Here is a 21754-nt window from a genome sequence, read left to right as displayed (position 1 = left end):
GAATTGATAATAAATGGTTGACTCTCAAATACTCTATTACTTTAAATACTAATCTTAGAAAATTATTTTAGTAAGAAAAAATAGTTTATTTGCTTCGAAGTCAAATTAAAGAAATACTTTCCCTAAATAAATAATTCTTAGAAGTATTTTTTGTAACTTGGGATACACTACTAAATACAAATTTTAGTAACAACTCCTACTAAAAAATGCAATATTTTTTTATATATGTATAAAACGCCATTTAAATTATAGTTATTTTATTGGAAGTAAAAATTAATTGAACTTCCAGGACATCAATATGTGGAACACATGCCACAACGACGGTGAAAACAGGGATAAAACAACAACAGCAACAACAACAGCAGCACCAAATAAATTAATTAATAAAAAGGCAATTGGTCGACATCGAGGGACGAAAGGGACCGAACTGAAAAATGGGGTTGACGCTCAGGTTGGCCAGCCTCGTTTTTTATTATTTAATTTTGATTTAAAAATTTCCCGTAAATATTTAATACACTCTGGCGATGGCAGCGAAAAAAATGGGAAAAGTAAAAGATATGACCGCGAAAAAATCGGTTAAAAAAAGACACTCATATTTATTGCGATTTAAGGACAAGGGAGCTTGCTAGCCTTAAATATAATAATTTGTTACATTCACATTTAATCTTAAGTCCTCTTAAGTATTTTTTAAAGTGCCGCCTCGTTTATTGTACTAGTTCCAGTAATGTTATTCAATTAAAATGCAACCACATAATGGAATAATTAAATGGCCATCATTTTGATGGGAACTTATGTCGCCCGATCAAATGTCAGGCGCAATTGATGTCCTGCTGGCCATAATGTACAGACGTGCCAGTTCGACAAAACGAAGTCAGGTGTAATTAATGCATATTAATGGAAACTTGTGTTAATTAAATGTGACCTACAGAACGCACACAGAATTCGCTCTGGCCAACTTTCTTGATATCTCGATTTTATATATGTATATGTCTATATAAAATGCTATATGTATATATAGCATACTTATATGGGCGACAAGTTGGCACGAGGCGAATTCCCCACTGCACTTGCTTTAAAGTAATTCAATCAAATAATAACAACAAATAAGAAAAGCAAAGAAGAAAAATCGAAAAACTGTGATATGAATTTCCGTTGAGATATTTTATTTTATTTGATTTTATTTTTTTTTTTTTTTTTTTTTTTTGTTTGCTGACCAGCAGCATCGTTCGTTGTCGTCAGCGCGGCTCTCTTTGCATTTCGATCAATTTTATTAATAATTCAATCAGTCAAAAAATTATTTGAACCGCCCCAAAGGAAAACAAAAAAGTTTCGACGCCGGCAGAGGCCGCAGCAGAGGAAGTGGGGCTTTCGCTTGAGGGTGCTGAGGGTGGTGGAGAAAGCGGGATGTGAAAGTATGGAGAAACGACGGGACGCGGAAGTTGGCATTGAGCTTGAGGTTTGGGCTTTCCCTAGTTGATATCTTGGCACACCGAGAAAAATGGCTTGGCAAAGTTTGTTAATATATTTTATAATTTATATATTTAAAATTTCAATTCTATGCGTTAATGATCGTTATATATTTCATGCTTTAAAGTTTTTTTAAAGAGTAAACGAATAAATAGCGTGATATAAAATCTTAGTTCTTAGTGTAGTTTTTCCGAAGAAATATTAAGAAACACATTTTTTTGTGTGCATCCATATTCTTTCCCATTTCCCACAGACTTTTCTTCTCTGATTTGTGCAGTCGCGACTTTGGAGACAGAGAAAGTAGAAAGTGAGCTAGAGAGAGAAGCAGATGAAACGTGGAACATTGCGAGTTATTTGCACAGTAAGGAAATATATAAAAAAAAATATATATATCAGAGCCAGGGAAAAAAGCAAAAACCAAAAGTAAATCAAAACGACAAACAAAACAAAACGAGACGCTACGCACACCCCCTCATCGCCTCTCCTCTCCCTTTCATTTCCTCACCCTGTCTCTTTCGCTCTGCTCTCCAAAATGAAATAATTCCATTAGTACAATTTCTTTTGCAAGTACAAAGAGTAAATATTGAGGAGGTCTATGAAAAAGGGGGAAGGGGGAGGGCCGCAGAGGATTGATAAAGTGGAGGTGGGGGGGAAGGAGAAAAAGAGGGCTGTGTGCGTGTGTGTAGGCCTAATGTATCTGTTTGTGGTTGAGCTTACAAGTGTGTGTGTGATGCTGACCCAATAAGTAACTCCCCAATTAGTAGTATTCCATACCCCTTTTATGCATTACCCACAGATTACTTAACTCATTACCACTGCAGTGTTTTATCTTTCTTTATAGTCATTTAACCATACTTTTAACTTTTTCATAACTTGTATATCCTTATCCTTTTATCAATCTACTCAGTTTTCTTGTTTACTTTATTTCTGAAATATTTTGCAAAAACTTTTTATAACCACACTTTTACAAAACTAATTGACACTTCACCCTTTAATTCACTTAACCGCATTTAGCCACTGCATTAATTGTGCAATTAAATTTCGACCATTTGGCAAATAGTTTTGGCAAACCAACAAATTCCAGCAAACAGAAATTAACCCCAACTTATCCCCCCTTTCCTTTCCCTCTTTCCGCCCAGTCTTCCTGTCCCTTTTCCTCCCGTTGTAATTCCCACTGGATGTTGCGGACTCTGCTGTAGCAGCACAAAATTTCTGCACAAGTTACCAAAAATTTATTTAACTTTCAATTAGACAATTGAAAACAACAATTGATGAGAATGAAGCAGTGGAAGAGGAAAAAGGGGACAGATGATATCAAAGTGAAATAAAATTCAGAGTAAATTAATTAGTTATTTGCGTTTTAGGAGTTTACTCATTAAGGATATTCTTTTATTCTTTTGATTTGCATATTAGAAGTATTTATGCTAAAATATTTAGTTAATAGAAAAGTTAATAACTTCATATTCAAAAAGATTTTTAACAATCTTTTTCTATTTGTGTATGTAGGGATTTCACAAATTATTGTATTCCATTTTGTTGAAAATCAAAAACGCAAATTCAATCAAATCTGCACAACGACAATAAAAACAGCAACAATCAATCAATTTGGAGATAACAAGTGCTGCAACAACAACAACAACAACAGCGGTGTAACCACAGTGAAAACCAACAACAATGGAAATGCTGAAAGCGGCCAATTAAAAAATATACGCGAAATCGGAACACAAGAGCAAGCAAAACGCTGGCAGGAAGAAGGATGGGGAAAGGAAGGAAGATGGAAGGACGCAGGACAGGACACCACCGCTAATTAGCACCATGGGGAATTTGTTGCTGCCGGAGCACACGAAGAAGAAGAAGAAGCAGCAGCAGCACCACCACTTGCGTAAGCAGAAGAAGTCGAGTTGCCAACTTGTGCAAACATCAAAGAGCAGCGAATTCAGTGGGTGAAGGTGGACGAAGAGAGAGGGCGAGGGGGAAAGTGGGCGAGGAGAACAAGGAATTATGGCATGCACATATGCAAAGAGAATGCACATTAAAAAAAATATTTAATTGATTTAGATATAGGTTGTTAGGTTGTATATTTTTATAACACCTCAAGTAACTGTTATTTGGGATTTTTTTGTAATACTGCTTATATTCATTTATTGTGTTACCTATTTTTTAGATCTTCGTTTTCTTTAGTTTATTTATAATTGTTCATACTTGAAGTTTTTTATTCGTTTAGTGCACTTGTTGTGAGATTGATTATCTAAGATTAGAAAAATCCCTCTCAGCTAAAAGATATTTCTCTCAGTGCAACCAGACCGAGCAGATAGTGAGCACCGTATAATTGTAAATACAGTTAATATGAACGTCGCTCAGCGGCAGAGGAAGCAAACGCTTTGCTTGGCACTTTTAATTTACGAAATGGTGTTGATTTAACGGCAAAGGCGACGCTGGCTCAAGAGAAACGGAGCAGGGTGGGAAAAGGGAAGCTGGGGAATGGGAAAAGCGGGGAAAGCAGCATCAGCGGCAGCCCAACACAAAAGAAAATTGAAAATACAACAAAAAAGTAAAGTATATTTTATTCCGGGCAATTGTGGCCGTCATTTCACTGGAGCCCTAAAAGTGCACATGTGTGTAAGTGTGTGAATGCACTGAGAAACAAAATGTAAAGAAAATCAAAAAAGAAACAAAAAGTATCAAATCTATCCACATACATACAAATAATAGAGTTAATTATTACATTATATTTCCTCAGAAACAAATTTTTATATGTAATCATAAAGTTTCTCTGTGTGTGAATCCTTGCTTTTGGACTATTTTCTCTGATTAATAACAGACAGAGAAGGAAGCCCAGAGAGGAAGTGAGATAGACTGTGCGCCAGCGATAATCAAAAGGGTGTGCAATTTTAATTGAGCAATTTAATTACATATGTAAGCAAAAGTCTCAGCCAGAATGAGAAAGAGATAGAGCAAGTGAAAGAGAGAAAGCGGTAGAAGAAGAATCCACACACACACAGACACATAATTAGCAAGCAAGCAGATGCTGTTTCACTCTTTCTATCTTTCATCGGGTTTGTGTAAGTGTGTGTGTGTGTGTTGACTCATTGGCTTTTGGTTGGATTATTTTTTGGGCTTTTTCGGTTTCGGCAAGTTTAAGTTTAGGTTTAAGTTGGTAATTAGTTTGTCAGCGCCCAAATGCAAGCAATACTTTTGGTTGCCTTTTGACTTTGTCATTTAGTTTAAATTGGGATTGGAAAAGGTTACCAGTTTAAAAAACAGTTAATAATCTCTAAAAAATGTTTTCGTTTTTCTTTTATAAATTGTAAGATTTACGTATACTTTTTTAGATTATAAGTCTGACGAATGATTCCCTTCAAAAGATAACAAGATGCATTGAATAAGCCAAACCATTTCAGCTTTTGACAGCGGTAATCCGACCAACACTGAGAAATGGCTCGTTAATATTTCCCCCCATCTCTTTTAATTTCATTGGGGGATATCAACAATCAAAGCGGAGCAGTTGGACCCCACCCACCCACTCCATTTCCCCATTGCAACGGTGTTCCCTTTATGCATTGCATACGGGGCAATTAGAAAGACGCGTTTACCGCTACACTAAAAGAAAAGTTCTTAAATCCTAAAGCTGAACAAAAATGTAAGTTAGTTAACAACAATAATGACTGATACAAATAATACAACATAAAAACTGTGGACTTTATTTTATCTTGTGATTTATATTTACGATTTATTATTAACTACCATCATTATTTATTCAAATACCAGTAACAAGTAGCACCTTTTATTAGTAAACATATTAAAATTGCATCCTGTCAACATATAGATTCCTTGAGATTCGTTGCACTTTATTTTTCTGTGTGTCCTTCACCCAGGTTGACACATTTTGAGCGGGCCGAAAAACTCTCGACCTGGCCAACAAATGGCGAATAATGGCGGCTGAACGGATGGATTTCGGAGGTGGGGGCGACATTGGACAGATGGATTGGATTCGAAAATGGGGTGGGGGCTTTACGTACGCTGGCCAAAAAGTGAGATTGGGTGGGCGAGAGCTTACGAATTGTGAAATGCGAGTGAGTAATTATGATTTACTAATTAGCAAACACACTCGCAGCGAGAGCCGCAAAACTGACAAACTGCCAGGCAAACAAATTGGCTGCGGATGTGGGGGAAGGGGGAGGGAGGGGGGCGAAAGGGTACGGGTCTAAATGCGGACGCGGATGCGGATGCGGATGTGGATGTGGATACGAAAGCGAATTGGCGGCTAATGCGCTGGACAAACAAAAATGAAACACACAGAAGAGGAGCCACAAGCCTGAGACATACACACACACACACACAAACAAAAGTCTATTAATTAGCTGCACCAACAGGGGGGTTATACATCACCCCCTTCCCCCTTGTAAACTCGCTCCCCTTTTCCAGCGTCGCTGTAACCCGTGTAACGAGGATTTGCTCATCAAATTCGCTAATTGTTTTTGCTTTGGCCAACGCAAAACACACTTACACAAACACACACACACACACACGGACACCGAGGACCCACCCCCTTCCCCTCGAAAAAAAATCCAGGGGTGTAGCAGCGTGTACGCGAGTCCAAACAATTAGCGTAATTTCAATTTTGTTCAAAATTTCATAAACGGCGGCCAGTCTTTTGCAGCAAGTGACTTTTGCAGCAGGAGTGCATCGTATCCAATGAAAACCCTCCCCCAACACACCCACCCCACCCCACTCCACCCACACACCGAAGCGCCCCCCTTTGCATTACGCGCCCCTGGGACATTGTGGCATTTAAGCCGCGCTGCAGCGTGTTGCATACTTTTGGCCGCTTTTTGACAGCCAACCCACGAAAAATGGTGCACAAAACATCAAATTGCATTCGGGCAAAAAAGAAAGGAAAGGAAAGGCAAAATAGCCCTCACCCATCACGAAATCAACCCGACCACTTCTTATTTCGTTTACTTTCCATCAACATAATGCACAAAAGAGCAACAGGGAGAGCGATCACTTAAAATGCAATGAACAAATTAATAAACAACAACAATAACGGCGTGTCACCAGTTTAATTGCCCAAAGAGGATAACGGAACACACACTCACACACACAGCAGAGGGTAAAACAATAGTGGTGGTGATGAAGAGCGGAATACATACGAAAAATAAAACCAATCATAATTAGGATTTGATAAGTTAAGAACTTAAAATGCATTTCACAAAATACATCTTTGGATAAATTATAAAACTAAATGTAGCTAAAATAAATAAATTTGATTTTACATTTCTTCGCTGATATGGTAAAAAAAAAAATCCTTAAAATTAACTTGAAAACAAAGTTATTATTTTTAATTTCCAACACATTTAATATATTGTAAAGGGTATTTACCCTTACATTATTTTTTTTTTTTCATTAACACCTTCAATTTATTTAATTGCAACACTATTATTTTGCTGGCAATTGTGTGGAGGGGGCGGGGGCCTCTCTTTCCCTAGGCAATGCTTTCAAATTTAGTTTTTGGCGCTCTTTTTTTCGTGTTTTTGGATGCTTTGGCTTCTTTGGCTACCTTCTGTTTTTTCGTGTTTTTGGGTTGTTGTTTCACACACAAAAAGAATTTTTAACTAACACAAAATGGCTGTTGATTTGTATGAGAATAGAGGGGGAGAGGGGGGCGAAGTATGGGGAAATGTGGAGTTGGAGGCGTGGCATATAGGTTGAGGGCGGGATATAGGTATATTCTCTGGGGTCCTGGCTGGGGATTAGTGCGTTATTCGGTTTCATCGCACCCTTTTGCCGAAAGTTCAATTGCAATCTTGTTGCCAATGTTGCTGTTACTGCTGCTTTTGTTTTTGTTTTTGCTGTTGCTGTTGTTGCTTTTGCTTTTGTTGGGGTAAATGGTAAATATACACCGCACAACAGAAAAACGCAGATTGTACACTCACCGATTCTTTTCCTGCAAGCCTGCACAGAGAAAAATCAGTGATTTCACTCAGAAATAAAGGTCAAATTTTTGACTTTGCTTGTTTTTAGTTTGTAAAAATCTGTTTGAATTGTACGTTACTTTTAGGACATTTAAAAAACTTTATAAGTTAATAATTTTTTCTTGTCTCACAGTAGAAGCAATTTTAAACAGCTTTTAAAATCATGTGATAAGCGTTCATTTATTTTGTAAGATTAATTTAAATGTATGTAGAGTTTTAGGGTAAATTACTAAAAAGGCACTCCTAAAATTGTAAGGGTAAATACAAAGTTGCGAACTTTTTCTTTGAGTGCACACATCCTGCATATCCTGTCCGTTGCCTTCTGCTCTTTGCTTCGCCTGTTGTTGTGTGCTTCTTTTTTCCTGCTCTTGTTTTTCGGTGTGCGTTTGGTTTATTAATGTTGACCGTCAATTATGTTTTAATTGTCATAAAAGGTTTGTCCCTTTTGACTCATTCCCCCAAAGGCGGGGGGATAAACAAGTGGAGGGTGGAGAGGGGGGAGTGTTGTGGGTGGCAGGATATCTCCGACACACGTGTACGTGAGAATATGTGTGTGTGTGTGTGAGAGAGTAGAGTGTATGCAAACAATAAAATCCAACTGGGATAAGCTGCAGCAGAGCGAGAGGGAAGATGGCGAGCGGAACAGAAGTTGCTTGTCAACATGGACAAAGGATATGCGAGTGTTCACATGTGTGTATGTGTGTGTGTGCCAGTTGACAGGTGAGTGTGTGTGTGTGAGATGTTGCTGCTGTTGTCCTGTTGATGTTGCTGCTTCGATTTGGTTTTCCGGTTGTCAGGCAATTTGCCAACTTACTGCAAAGATCAGCACAAAGTGTAACCCACACAAAGAGAGGGCAAAAGTGACACACGCAACGTGTGCGGAGAGTTCAGGGGAGAATGGGGAGCCAAAGGGGGAGGGGGAGGGGGAACAGGGGGAGTTGGGAGCTCAGAGGAGAAGGGGAGGGCGGGATCAAGAATCCTTGCGCTTCTTTTCCATCGTTTCATTAATTGAATTGAATTGCATGGCGACTGCAAGTGACACAATTCCACTGTGCGGCCAAAAATACACAGTGGATCATACGAAAAATAAGGAAGCAAGGTATTTAATATTTTAGTTTACTGAATATCAAGTTTTTTTTAATCGCTTACTTAACTGCAATTTGTAATCACATAATTAATTTGGAGTTTTTAACATATAATTAATTTGACAATAATAAATTGTAGTTAAGTAAACTCTTTGGCAAAACAAAATATTCAAATAAAATAAAACAAGAAGCGTTTATGAGATCGACAAGAAAACAGAAAGGCGAGGATTTCCGGTGAAGTATAAATTATTAAACCAGTTAACAACAAACCGGAAAAAAAGGACAAGGATGCGAATGTGTATGACAGGGGATTAATGCACCGTTTAAAATATATGGCAGATTGACGACGTCAGAAAAGCGCGCTCCTGCATTTCCAATTTTCCACTTTTCCACTTTTTTAAACACCAGCTCTTTTTTTTCGTACATTTGCTGTTGGCCGATGTGCGCTGATGCCAATTTATGAAATTTATTTTTTGCCTACGTTGTGATTATTTATTCAAAAAGTTGGCCTCGGCTAGCGTCTGGTGGCTTTTGCACAGCCCCCTCCTCCTCCTCCTTTCCCTTTTCCCCTTTCTCCTTTCCCCCTTTTGCTCCTGCAGACATTTTGCATACAGGACTCTCTACCTCCTTTTGGTGTAATTGCAATTGTTGTCAGTGGGCGGGTAAATAAATTAATAACACAATTTATGCATGACGCACATTTATAATTACATTTGGAAATAATTTAATTAAAATTGTTAACGCTTGATTGAAGTTAAATCGAATCGGAAAGGACAGACGTAAACGGGGAAATGTGTGGGTGCGAGCGAGATGGCGAGGTCCTTACAAAAGTGACTTAATTAAATTAGCCCATCAATAAGGGACATAATATAATAAAATGCCAACAAACTGACCAATTGCCATATCGGCCAACCGAAATCAGTATCTCACTCCGTCCGTCGAGGTTCACATATTTTAGGAGTATTTCCGGTGCAGGAAAAGGACATTCATGTTTTGGGTGAAAGGAAGTGGGGGGATTTGGCAGGAGCAAGGAGGTTGGTTGGTTGTGCGGTTGCTCAAATAAACCGATCAGCAGTAACGGTAATTAAAAGCCAACCAAATGTCCAAATAAGCCACACCAAAAAAAAAAAAAAGAACAGGAAAGGAAAGGACATACGAAATGAGGCAACGAGTGTGTTGTATGCTGATGGGAATCTTAGAAAAATAATACAAGCTAACCGAGTTTTTCAAGGGTCGAACATGGAATACTCCCCATAAAATATATCATAAATTAGGAATGCAGATTATGATCTTTTTTATTAAATATGTTATTAACAATCATATTCGTTGATCACTTCAAATTTAATTATGTTTGCTAAAGCTTACCCTTAATAATACCCTATTAATTCCAGGGTATCATAGGGAAAACGCTAATAGCTGATTGAGAATTCGAACTGCAAGACCACAAGACACACACACACACCCACACACAGTTACAGGTAGATAAGGCTAAAGCACACACTCGCATATGTAAGCAGTAAATCAACATGAGAACGAGAGCACACAGATACAAAATGTGTGTAAATATGTGTTGGTTTATGCCCACAAATCAATTAAGTCGATTGAGGCAACATTTTCGGGTGGTAATACAAGCGCACATACACACACACTAACACACACGCACACACGTGGAGAAGAAAACGGTAAAGAGTTGTTAAGCGCTCAAATGACACATGCAAAAGAGGGGAAAAAGGACTCAAAAGAACCGCGAAGCTGAGTCCTACCACTGCAATCCGTTCGGAATGCAAAGGACCAAAATGGAGGAGAGCTCTGACTCCCGACTGACTCTCAAAAGTAGGCAACAATAACAGCTAATAAATGGCGGAATTAATATAAAAAAAGATTTTTTTTTAATTTTTTAAAATGCAAGTCAAATGCACACAAAATTAAACCGATTTAAAATGCAGGAGTAGCTTTCCAACTTCCGATCAGTGGTGATAAATATTTATTTAACTTCAGCTCGGTACTTCTGAAATTGTCTTGATCACAATTTACCCTAAATAATTGCAAGATATTAAAATAGCAAATAAATAGCTAAATAGAGATAAGAAAATCAATTGAGAAGTCCTAAGATTAAATGTTTTAGAAATAAAAAACAAATATATGCCTAATTCAAGTAATATTTTAATCTTTGAGCAAATAAATAATAATAACTATACATTTTGTGATAGCTACTTTAAAGCTTTCAAATATAAAAATAAAAAAAATATATTAAATCAATTGAAAATTCAGTTTTCGTTAATGAAATACTAGTGGAAATATTTATCCAGCTGCAATTTGTTCTTTTGCGGAATTTCAAATCGAAAACCTAATTAAAATTGGTAAATCAAATAGGATTCAAGGGCTTGAAAATGGCCAATTAGTCGGCACAGCCGACGAGTGAAACCGAATCCGAATCCGCATCCGAATGCGAATCCTTGGCCGAAGGACGACGACGAGGAGCGCGGCCCGTTTGCCTTTGACAGCCGGGGAGTATAAATACCGGAGACGCACGGCTGTCGGTCGTCAGTTCGCCAGTCGACTTCTCCCTTTGGACACGCGACGTTCGTCCTTTGAAATCCTTGAAAGTCCAACCGCCGAAAATCTCGCAACTTTCACTGCGGTGTTTCCTTTTTTTCTCTTGTTTGTTTTGTTTGGTTATTGTGATTGGGGGTTATAAAAAAAAAAAGGAGAAAATGTTTACAAATTGGCTGACGGGCAGCAGCACGCCGGCAACCCGCTCCTCGTCTTCGTCGTCGTCGTCGGGAATCGGAGGAGGAGCCGCCGGCAGCGGAGGATCGGGCGGAGGAGTCAATGCCTCCGCTCTGGTCATGAGCTCGCCACCGGACGTGATCCTCGAAGTGGGTCCGGCACCCAGCAGCGTTCGGTTCGTGGCCCACTCCCTGGTGCTCGGGATGCACAGTGGCTACCTGCGATCCGCCATTCGACTGGACGAGCCATCCGGACCAGGAGCAGGAGCAGGAGCAGCGGCTCCAAATCCAAATGCCAATGCATCGGCCACAACGGCGACGGGCGAACTGCTGCTATATCTGGGCAATGTCACCGCCGATCAGTTCGCCCCGCTGCTAACCTATATGTACACGGGCTATCTCGACCTGACCGTCGACAATATCTTCGCCGTTTTGCTGGCCACCCATGTGCTGCACATGCCGCGAGCCGTGGAAATCTGCCGGTGCGTTGGGGCTTCAACTAGAATCCTTAAATGTCACATAGGAAGAAAGGAAGAGGTCTTGGCAAGCTGAAGCTTGAAATTCATATCCATTCGATGAACTTCCCAAAACCAAAGGGTCTGGGAAAGTTGTAACTTGAAATCCATATCAGTCCAACAATTCTTTTTGGAAATTAGAAGGATTTATATATTGTTATAATTGGTTCAAGATATTTTTCTTTGAAAGGGAATCCAATTAGTACTCTTTAAAGTAACAAGAAACTTCCTTAGTGCCTTTTAAAACCAGCAACTCCAACTAAATAAATAAATATTGCGAAAGGGGAAATTAAAAAATATTTTTTGAACAGACTTAACGATTTACAATCGTGAAAAGAATTGAAATATAATTCCATGCTCAATGAGAATACCCTTTAAAAATTTGTGTAAAAAACAACTAACAAATGGTAGGGAAATGTTTATGGCATAGATAAAAAAATAAATACTACAATAAGTAAACACCTTCCGCTTTGTTAATTTTGCATCTTGATTTTGCAGCTCCTTTTTGGCGCGTGCCCAAACGGAGGGCTATCTGAACGGGAATCCCGGCCAGCTGTGTCCCGTCACCAGCATCCCGGCCAAGGTCATCCGCCCGATTCCCAGCAAGGCAACCATGCCGAATTTCGGTTTCCTGCCCATGCCACAGGCACCCATGCGAGATGCAACCCATTCCCATTCCCATTCGCATTCCCATTCACATCAGCAACCTCAAACACAATCGGTGATTGCCGCCTCGCTGGGTTCCTTCGGTGGCAGCTGCTCCACCTTCATGGACAAGGGCTCCTCCTCGCCGCCGCCGCCGCAGGACAACGAAGCGGATGCGGAGGAGGACGAGGACGTGGAGGTGTTCATCGACAGCAACACGGCGACGGACAACGAACTGGATCCCGAGCCGGACGTCGACATGGAGTGCAACGTTTCGGTGGTCTCCTCTCTGGCCGGAAGCAGTGCCGGCAGCCTAAATATCGAACGCTTGGACGTGAAGCCAGCCACCCCAACGCCTGTCATCATCCATGCACCCAAATTGCCACTCCAGCAGCCAAAAGTGGCGAATCCAAAGCAAAGGGAGGCGACAGCGACAAAGGGCAGCAAGGGAGCTGGCAAGTCGAGATCGAGGAAATCCTCCAGTGGCCTGCAGGTGGCCAAGGCACCGGTTCCAGCGGCCCAATTGGAAATGGCAACGAGTGGTGGTGGTGGTGGTGGTTCCACCACTGCCATAACTCCCTCGAAATTCATCATCGATGTGGCCAGTTGCGATGGACCGGTGCGCTTCCGAAGGATTCTGAACACAGCGTATGGCCACAAGCCGGAGGGTTTCGATGCCGGATCGCTGGGCGCTGGCACTTCGTCGGCGTCGTCGTCGTCGGTGGGTGGCAATGGCAGCTCGTCCGCTTCGTCGGCGGCGGAGCAACAGCATCGCAGCCAGCAGAGCGTTAGCTACTCGTTTCATCAGCAAATGGCAAGGGCAATCAGCAGCCAGCAGCGGCAGTTGAGCCACCAGCAGCAGGAGGAGAGCGAAAACAGTGGCGATGCAGCGGCAGGAGCAACACCAAGCAGCAATGGCAGGCAACCAGCAACAGGAGGCATTGCATCCACTACTTCCTCTTCGAACAACAACAACAACACAACAACTTCTGGTGGCAGCAGCAACAGTAGAAAGCAATCTTGCTCCTCAACTGCAACCAGCAACAGCGGCAACCATGAGCTGTATGTCTGCGTCTACTGCAAGCACACATTCAAATCGCAATATTGCTACCAGAAGCACGCGAAGCGTCACCTAAATCCATTGAGTTTAACCACGGCGGATAAGAAACTGCTGACGGAGCCGGGAAGTTCCCTGGCCAACAATCTCGAGTTGGACAACCAGCAGGGTCAGAGTGCAACGGTGGGTGCCACAGGAGCAGCAGCAGCAGCAGGGGCAGCAGGTGCAACAGCTGCAACGGCAGCAGCAACATCGGCGTTGCTGCGCCGCGAAGTTCGTCCGCTCGACATGAATGTGCAATATTATCCCTGCAAAACGTGTGGCAGCAAGTTTCCCAGCTACTATTTCGTGCACAAGCATCGCAAAATGTGCCATGCGGATGAAATCGAGGCGACTGCCACGAGCAACACGAGCAGCAACAACGGTAGCAGCAACACGAGCAGCAGCAGCAGCAGCAACAGCAGCAGCAACAACACAGCAACCACCGGCAACGCGAAACGCGAGGTGGCAGGAGCAACAAATCCCGGCGAGGATCAGCAGGAGAAGAAACCACAACAGCAAAAATCCTAAACACCTATCCACAATGCACTCGAAAAAGAAATCAAAGCAACGAAATCTACGAATTTATATACACAAATCACACAACACACACACACAAGCTAATGTTTTTTTTTTTGTCGCTCTAGAAATGCAATCGAATTAATAAAAAGTATTTCAAAAATCATAATGGCGAACAGAGAATATAGGTGAAAGAAAAACGATTAAGAATATATATAAAAAGAGAAATTTGTTAAATGTGGCAACAGGTAAAATGAGCGAAGAATTTAAATGCAAACCAAATAATTGGTCGATAAATGAAGTTAGTTATCGTTCGTTCATCGAATATATCGAATTTAAACATCGCAATTATAGATTTGAATTAAATTCAATCTATAAATAAGAACTTTAAAATACTTGTTGAACTTCGTTGCAGAATCAAATAAGCAACACTGAATAAAATGCTTTTGGCTCGGAAATCCTTTTGTTGCAAATAGACTATCGAAATTATCGACGTTCTCCAAACAGCCTCGCCAACTTGATCCACTTTTTTTTTGTTTTTGTATGCACCCTTTTTGAAAAACCAAGAGAAATTGAAATGCGACTGGGAGGAACCGAAGGGCTACGAAGGTAAACAATCCTTGGCGCAATTTAATAATTAAATTAAATCACTTGCATAATAAAAAAGACGTTTACAAAAAAGACTTTAATTTAATTGAGTTTAATTAACTCGCCAGGGAGATGACAGCCCACAAGGCCGAAGTGAAGCGAAGATGATGATGATAATGATGATGATGATGGGTGGTGGTGGTGGGTGGTTTTTCTCGAGTGGGTGGTTTAAGTGGGAGGCTGTTGGGCGGTGGTGCAAACAAAACCGCAAGCGGCCGAAAAACGTTGAGCGGAACCGCAGAAAATGAGGAAAAAAAATTATGAAGCGAAAAAAAAGAAATCAGAGAAGCCACCAATTGAGCTACTCTTTCTTCCACTTCTTCTTCTTCTACTTCTTCTTCTTCTTGTTTCACCTCCTTTGGGGCTTTTCCCCCGCATCTCCTGTCAACTCTTTTTGGCTTTGGACTCTCGACTTGACTTGACTTGAGGCTATATGGCTATATAACTCGCCAGCTCAGTGTTATTTCTCCGTTTTGTATATTCTTTTTCCTTTCTTTTTTTTTGATGAAATATTAATCGAAAGCGCTGGCAGCGCAAACAGAGTCCAAGGAAACCGGAGTGATAGAGCGCCAGTCTTCTGATTGGATCAGTGGCGGATCCACGGGGGGGAAATTAGGGAAATTTCCCCCCCTTGGAACCACAGAACCTGAAAATTTTACTTGTTTGCTATGGTTGACTTTTCAAATATAAACACTTTGTTTACCAAAAAATTGGGATGGATAATTTTTGTTTTATAATTTGTACTGTATTTCTCTCGCAATAATAAGTTTGAACTCCGAATCGAAGAATAAGTTCAATTTCCCCCCAAGAATCGTCTCTGGATCCGCCACTGGATTGGATTGAAGGGGTGGGGGGTGGTGGCGAGGTCACCGGGTGGATTTGGTTTGATTAAACGTCACAAAGGAGGCGACTGCAGCAAGCAAATTGCAGTCGTCATTGGCGGGAAATGCATTTTTGATAAGCTCAATTAGGGGAGGGGGCAGAGTGAAGGGATATATTAACATATCTCTGTTGGGCTGCCATGTACAACAACATGAGCTTCAACAGGTTAACAGAGAGCTTTTCAGCTGTCAGGAGGTCCTGGTCCGAAAGCTGCTCTATGATCAACTTTCGAGCTTTGAAGGTCCTGCGGCAAAAGCTGAGGTTAAAGCTTAGTCCACCAGAATCTATTTATGGACAGCTAAAAGCTCACTAAGCTTAAAAAAGCCGCTTTTCATCGCGGTTCATAATTAAATTAAATACTTCTTTAAATTTCTGAAATTGGAAATTTCACATGCACCTTTTTTTTAAAAAAAACCATAAAAAAAATGTTAATTAGCTACTGAAATAAATGAATTCACAAAAAAACTTAAATAAATTCAGCTAATTTATCTTCATCTTCAGTTTAAATTTCTTAAACATCATAACCTTTAAGTTAACCATAACTAATCCCGAATTTAATTTAAATGCCAATTAAAAAGTCAACCTAAAACTTTTTGGATTAATTTTTTAAAACTCAACTGGAATTTCTTGAAGATGGAAAGTAATATTCAAAGTTTCTATAAAATCCTATTAAAACGATAATCAACAATTGAATGATTCTGTATCTTAGTGGAAAGTTGAAGGATCAAATATGGTAATATTATATTTCATATGGGAATAGTATATAGCTATATATTCTAGACAATGGCGGGCACTTACCTTTGCCGTCGAGGGCGAGGATGTCGGAGGCGTTGACCATCGAGTTGCCGCTCCCATCCGCCAGAAGAGGCATGGAAATCGCCGGAGCGGTGGCCGTGGTGGTCGCCGTGCTCAGGGATGAGCCGCCCGAGGCGGTGGACATGACGGAGGCGGCGCTGATCAGCAGCATGGAACCGGAGGAGGCCGCCGATGCCGCTGCCGCTGCCGTCGATGTGACCACCGAAGCAGAGGAGGCGGAGGGCAGCGATGCCTTGGCCATCGCGGCATCCTTGGCATTCGCCTTCAATCCGTGGCTATTGCCGATCGAATTGGCCGACGTGGCGTTCCCAGTCGCCTCACCGGAGTTCACATCGAAGCGCTTCCTCTTCGACTCACTGCAAAATCGAAAGAGACGGCAATAGTTAGTCGTCATATGGATCACATTTAGTAAATACTTGGGATAACTGAACTAAAATGCTCAATAAATTTATTTATTGTTGAATGGAATAATTTAAACTAATTAAAAGGAGCTTATGCATGCATATGATGGGTTATTCTGTACTTTTCAATTTACAATAACAAGAACTGGCCAAACAAGGCGGTAAATCTTGGGTAATTACTTTATAAGACAATGTTGCAAGGTTAACTAACTAAAAACTCATTTAAATCTGTAATAAATACTCGTAGTAAGACAATGCAAAGAATAAATACAATATAATAAATTAAAACAATAGCAAATACATAAATAAAAAAAATGCAAATGTTAACTTGAAACACTCGAGATAATAAGTTTGATATACATAAATTGATCATCTTTAGAAAGATAAGAATAATCATGATAAATTTTTAAAAAAAATATTAAGATAATGCACTCCAAAATCATTAACACCTTCTATATATATTTACAACTTTCAATTGATTATAAAATCATTTAGTGCTACAAATAAATATCAAAACAGCTCACCTAACATCCGAGTGCAGATCGTTGCCGGCGCCCAAGCCCTCGACTTGGGCGGCCTTCAGTTTCTGGCCAAGATAGTTGCCCGCCGTGGTGGCGGTGTGGGCAAAAGTGGGCACTCCACCAGCACCACCAGCACCACCACCTTCACCCGCCGCCGTCGACGAGGTGGAATTGGCAGGAGTCCGCGATGTTGGCGGCGTTGTCTTGACGATTTTATCGCCGGCTGTGGCACCCGCCGCATTCGTCGCCGCTCCAGAGCCAGGTGCTCCGCCGCCACCGCTCGTGGATTCCTCGGCGCCGGGAGTCGCCTTCACGTTGGCCATGACCACCGGCTGGTAGCCCGGCTTGAAGCCATTCAAGGTCACGCCCTGCGGCGGAGCAGCCGTTGCTGTTGCATTGCTCGTTGCACTGCCACCGGTTGCTAAAATAATTGGAATAGTTAATAAGCGATCTCTTCAAATGCATCCATAAATTAGTATTCCATTGTTATTATGCCAACATTAAAGATTTACATTTAAAATACGTCATTCAATTGGGAAAACTATCTTCTATTGGAAATAGAAACTACGCTTTTGCACTGAAAATTATTTGGAAATGAAAACTAGCTTTGGGTACTCGATTTTTAAAAGTACAGAAAGATAAGAGAAATTACGTAATATAATATAAATATTACACAATGAACAAGATTTATAAACTGGCACTGATTTTGATAATACATTACTATACAATTAATTTAGTAGTTATTAGTAGAATTAAAGAATTATCAATTTAGTTTAAAATTAAATCAGTTTAGTACTCTAATTTCAGAACTTTTCATATTAAGTTCAGTACTCTGTTACCTTTACTTCTCTTTTAAAATTGATTAGCTATTGCAAAGTTAGGTTTTTACTATTCATTAATTTTAAGAACTAAACCAACTTTGCATAAGTTAGTTTACTCACACCATTGCCTCGAGTTTTCCTTAAATTAAACGCTCTAATTGAAACATGAACCGAACATTTGCGACAACAAACTTGGCATAATCTAATGGAATACCCCACTCCACTCGCTTTTCATCGATCGTCGATCGTTTGGATCGCTTGGATCGCTTAAATCTAAACCCACCATTGTAGCCCTCGGCATTGTGGGCCTTCGTCTGGCCGCTCTTGGCCAGCGGATCGATGGATTCGCCGCGGCCATCGGCTCCCTTGGCCGCCGTTCCCGCCGAAGGTTCCGTTGCGGTGTCCGCCTTGCCAGCTCCCTTCGCTGCGGAGGTGGCTGTGGCTCCCGTTGCCGTCGTCGCTCCCTCGCCGGCACTCGCTGCACTGGCTCCGCTGGCCACCGGTGTGCCCACGGTTGCCACAGTGGCTGCTCCTGCTGTGGCGGCAGCCGCCTCCTCTTCGGCGGCCTTGCTCTTCGCCTCGCCGCCCGCTGAGATCTCTGGTGGTTGTGGTGGTGCTGCTCCCGCAACTGCTGCTCCTCCAGCTGCTGCTCCTCCAGCTGCTCCTCCTGCTGCTGCTCCTCCTGCTGCTCCTGCGGCTGCTGCTCCTGCTGAAGGAGTTGCTCCCCCTGCTATCGCATTCTTCTCACTCACCGCCGCTTTGCCAGCATCCGTTTTATCCACAGATGTTGCTGCTGTCGCTGGAGTTGCTGTTGCTGTCGCTGTTGCTATTGTTGCTGCTGTTGCTGTTCCTGTTGCTGCTGTTGCTGTTGCGGTGGTGGCTCCTCCCGCTGCCGCTGCTGCTGCAGCCGCCGCCTTGGCCACCTTCTCACCGGCGGCCGTGGCTTCGACCGCTTTGCTGGCGGCGCTCGCCTTCTCGGCGGCACTTTCCGCCGCCTTGGCCGCATCCGCTGCCGCCTTTTCGGCCACGCGTTCCCGTTCGGCGGCGCGTTCCGCCCGCTCGCGTTCGGCAACGGCGGAGGAGCGGCCGCCGGACTTCTGCTGCTGCTCGCGCTGCAGTCGCGTCATCACACCGGTGGTCATCGAGTCGATGATGCACTGCGGCTGCGGCGCCGGCGTCTTGGCGGGATTGCGCGAACTGCGCGTCCGCTGGCGGGACTTGCGCAACAGCTGCTTGTAGTTCTCGGTCTTCTTGCTGAGGTAGTAGTAGCGAACGCAATCCTGCGGCGACTTGCGATCCAGGCTGGCCGCAATCGCCCCGAAGTTCTTTGGATGCTGCAGATACTTCTCCTTGAAGGTCTCCTTCTCGCCGGCGGTCCACATGTTCAGCGCCTTGCGCTGCTGGTGCACCGCCACCATGTCCTCGATGCGTCCGTTCTCGTTGTGGTACGCACACCGCCGCTGGCGGGCGTCGTGCATCAGCGGCGGTATCACGGCGTACGAGCGCATCTTCTTGTCCTCCAGCGCCTGCTCCTGCAGTCCGTCCATGATCTCCTCGAGATCCGCCTCGGATTTGATGCGCGAACCGACGCGATTGAAGCGCTCCTTGTCCTCGCGCTGCTTCCGCAGCTCCGTGAACACCTTCTCGAAGAACTCGCGGTTCTTGGCCTCCCTGGCCTTCCGCTTGGCACTCGCCTCCATCCGCTCGCAGCGGCGCTGCCAGTCGGCCTGCTCCTTGGTGTACTTCTCCACCAAACCCTGGTTGTGCACCCAACGCTCCGCCTTCAGCTTGCGGATGTGCAGCAGCAGGGGTTCGCGCACCTGGTTCTGGTGCTGGCGGATGAGCAGAGTGAGGGCCTCCACGTCGAGCGGTTGGTTGTACAGCGGCAGCCACGGGCGACCGGCCATGGAGGCTGGCGAGGATTCCTCGGCCGCTGCACTCTGCAGCATGGAATGTTGCGCCTGGGCAGTTCTCCTGTTGGTGGCATAGATCTTCTCCGCCAGCATTTGGCGGCGCCAGGCCAGTTCGACCACCTCGTCGCGATCGTTGTTGTTCTCGCTCAGCTCCTTGGCCGCCTTCTGCTGCTCCTTGGCCAACGCGGCCTCCTCCATGAGGGACTTCTCCTTCTTGCGCAGCGTCTCCATGCTCAGCTCGGCGGACTTGATCTCGTTGTCCACCTTCTGGATCTGCATGAGCAGGTCCTCCTTGGCGCTCGTCCTGCCCCGCTCCTCGATCGAACTGTCGCTGGGCAGCGTCGGCGAGATGGCCTCCACCTGTGGGTCGTTCGGGGGAAGATCGTTCGTTAGTTTTCGCCTGCGACTGGACATGGGAAAGAGCTCTGCTCGCTTGGGAGTCAAGTGCTAACTGGGGCTTCACGTGCTGCCAAAGCCGATAGGTTTTCTATCGTTCAAACTTCTGGCAGTGGAATCAACACAGAAAAAAAAAGGTAAAGCATCTTTGCCCCCCTAAAAATTGCACAACACTGAATTTTCGGGGTAGGCAGTTCGTTAAAAGTTTAGGAAGCTATTTCAAATCTAATGAAAATATTTACTCAAGAAAAAGTATATTGGATGAACTAGAAAAGAAAACCCCCCTGACTATTAGAATTTACAAAATACATATTTATTTAGTTGGTTAACTTTTCAGATTTATAATTCTTTAGGCAAATTTCCCTAAGTTGATTTAATTACTATTTGAACCTTAAGATTTGTCTAGAATCTTTTGGTACATAAAATATTTTTAAGTTCAAATCAAGTAGATAAAGTAATTACTTTATATTCTAGCCAATTTATGTTGCAATGCAACATAAGTTAATATTTTATGTAATGAATGAATAATAATTTACTGGTTTACTATTGTTTTACAATATTTGTTTTGTTTGTGTAATCACACTTTTTCTTGACCTCCAGCTGAGCTCTTCCCCTGATCCTTCCCAAAATCATGTGGCAACTAACCTGAGGATGGTACGCTTCTGTGCTGGCGGATGCGGAGCCTCCCGTTCCGGCGGCAACGTTGCCGATGATGCCGCTGCCGCCGCCGTGACTCGCCGCCGATCCCGCGGTGGAAACGGTGACGGTGCCCGCGGGAAGACACACGCCCGCGGAGGACATGCTGCTTACCGCTGGCTGGGATCTGCCCTGCGACTGTGCGGCATGTTGCTGCTGCTGGTGCAGCTGTTGCTGCTGCTGCTGCTGCTGCTGTTGCTGCTGGGGCAGGGTCTCCACCTTGAGTTGCATGCCCATCGGTGTGCTGACCACTTGACGGCACATATCATTGTGGCTCTGCCGACTGCTGTTCATCTGCTGCTGCTGCTGCTGTTGCTGCTGTTGCTGTTGCTGTTGCATTGGCGAGGATCGCTGGTGTGCCTGGTGTTGCTGCTGCTGTTGCTGCGGGTGTGGTGGCAGGTGATTCATGTTGCTGGCATTGGCCTCGCTTAACCGCTGCTTCTTGTACGGCTGCTGGCTGCCAAATGGCTCGGGCGGATGTTGCTGTTGTTGCTGTTGCTGCGGATGTTGCTGCTGCTGTTGCTGTTGCTGTTGCTGCTGCTGATGCTGATGCTGCTGCTGTAGCTGGAGGTGCTGTCGCTGGTTAGCAGCCGCCGCAGCAACGGCCGCCGCCGTGGCATTGGTCAGGT

The 21754-nt window shown here is 43.2% G+C and overlaps 2 protein-coding genes across 2 annotated transcripts in view; one reads left to right on the top strand and one right to left on the bottom strand.

Annotated features, from left to right (window-relative positions):
* The window catches only part of LOC108095516, a 64251-nt gene that overhangs the window by 12991 nt on the left and 29506 nt on the right, over window positions 1-21754 (bottom strand). The window contains 4 exon segments of the mRNA XM_043207486.1: window positions 16360-16733; window positions 17303-17720; window positions 18404-20393; window positions 21075-21754. The exon segment at window positions 21075-21754 is cut by the window's right edge and continues 1040 nt beyond it. Coding sequence (XP_043063421.1) covers window positions 16360-16733; window positions 17303-17720; window positions 18404-20393; window positions 21075-21754 — 3462 coding nt within the window.
* LOC108095514 (cell wall protein AWA1) lies at window positions 555-16352 on the top strand. Its single transcript, XM_017196624.2, has 2 exons — window positions 555-11738; window positions 12270-16352. Exons 1-2 carry the CDS (start codon window positions 11242-11244, stop codon window positions 14041-14043), a joined length of 2271 nt encoding a protein of 756 aa, XP_017052113.1. The 5' UTR covers window positions 555-11241; the 3' UTR covers window positions 14044-16352.

The sequence above is a fragment of the Drosophila ficusphila genome, unplaced genomic scaffold, assembly GCF_018152265.1.
Source record: "Drosophila ficusphila isolate 14025-0441.05 unplaced genomic scaffold, ASM1815226v1 contig_198, whole genome shotgun sequence".
NCBI lineage: Eukaryota > Metazoa > Arthropoda > Insecta > Diptera > Drosophilidae > Drosophila > Drosophila ficusphila.
This window is presented reverse-complemented; position numbering and strand designations above follow the sequence as displayed.

Excerpts from the sequence above, each read along its gene's own strand:
- LOC108095514 (XM_017196624.2), top strand. The coding sequence starts at position 11,242 with ATGTTTACAAATTGGCTGACGGGCAGCAGCACGCCGGCAACCCGCTCC. Across the intron at positions 11,739-12,269 it reads CGAGCCGTGGAAATCTGCCG|CTCCTTTTTGGCGCGTGCCC; the intron begins GTGCGTTGGGGC and ends TTGATTTTGCAG.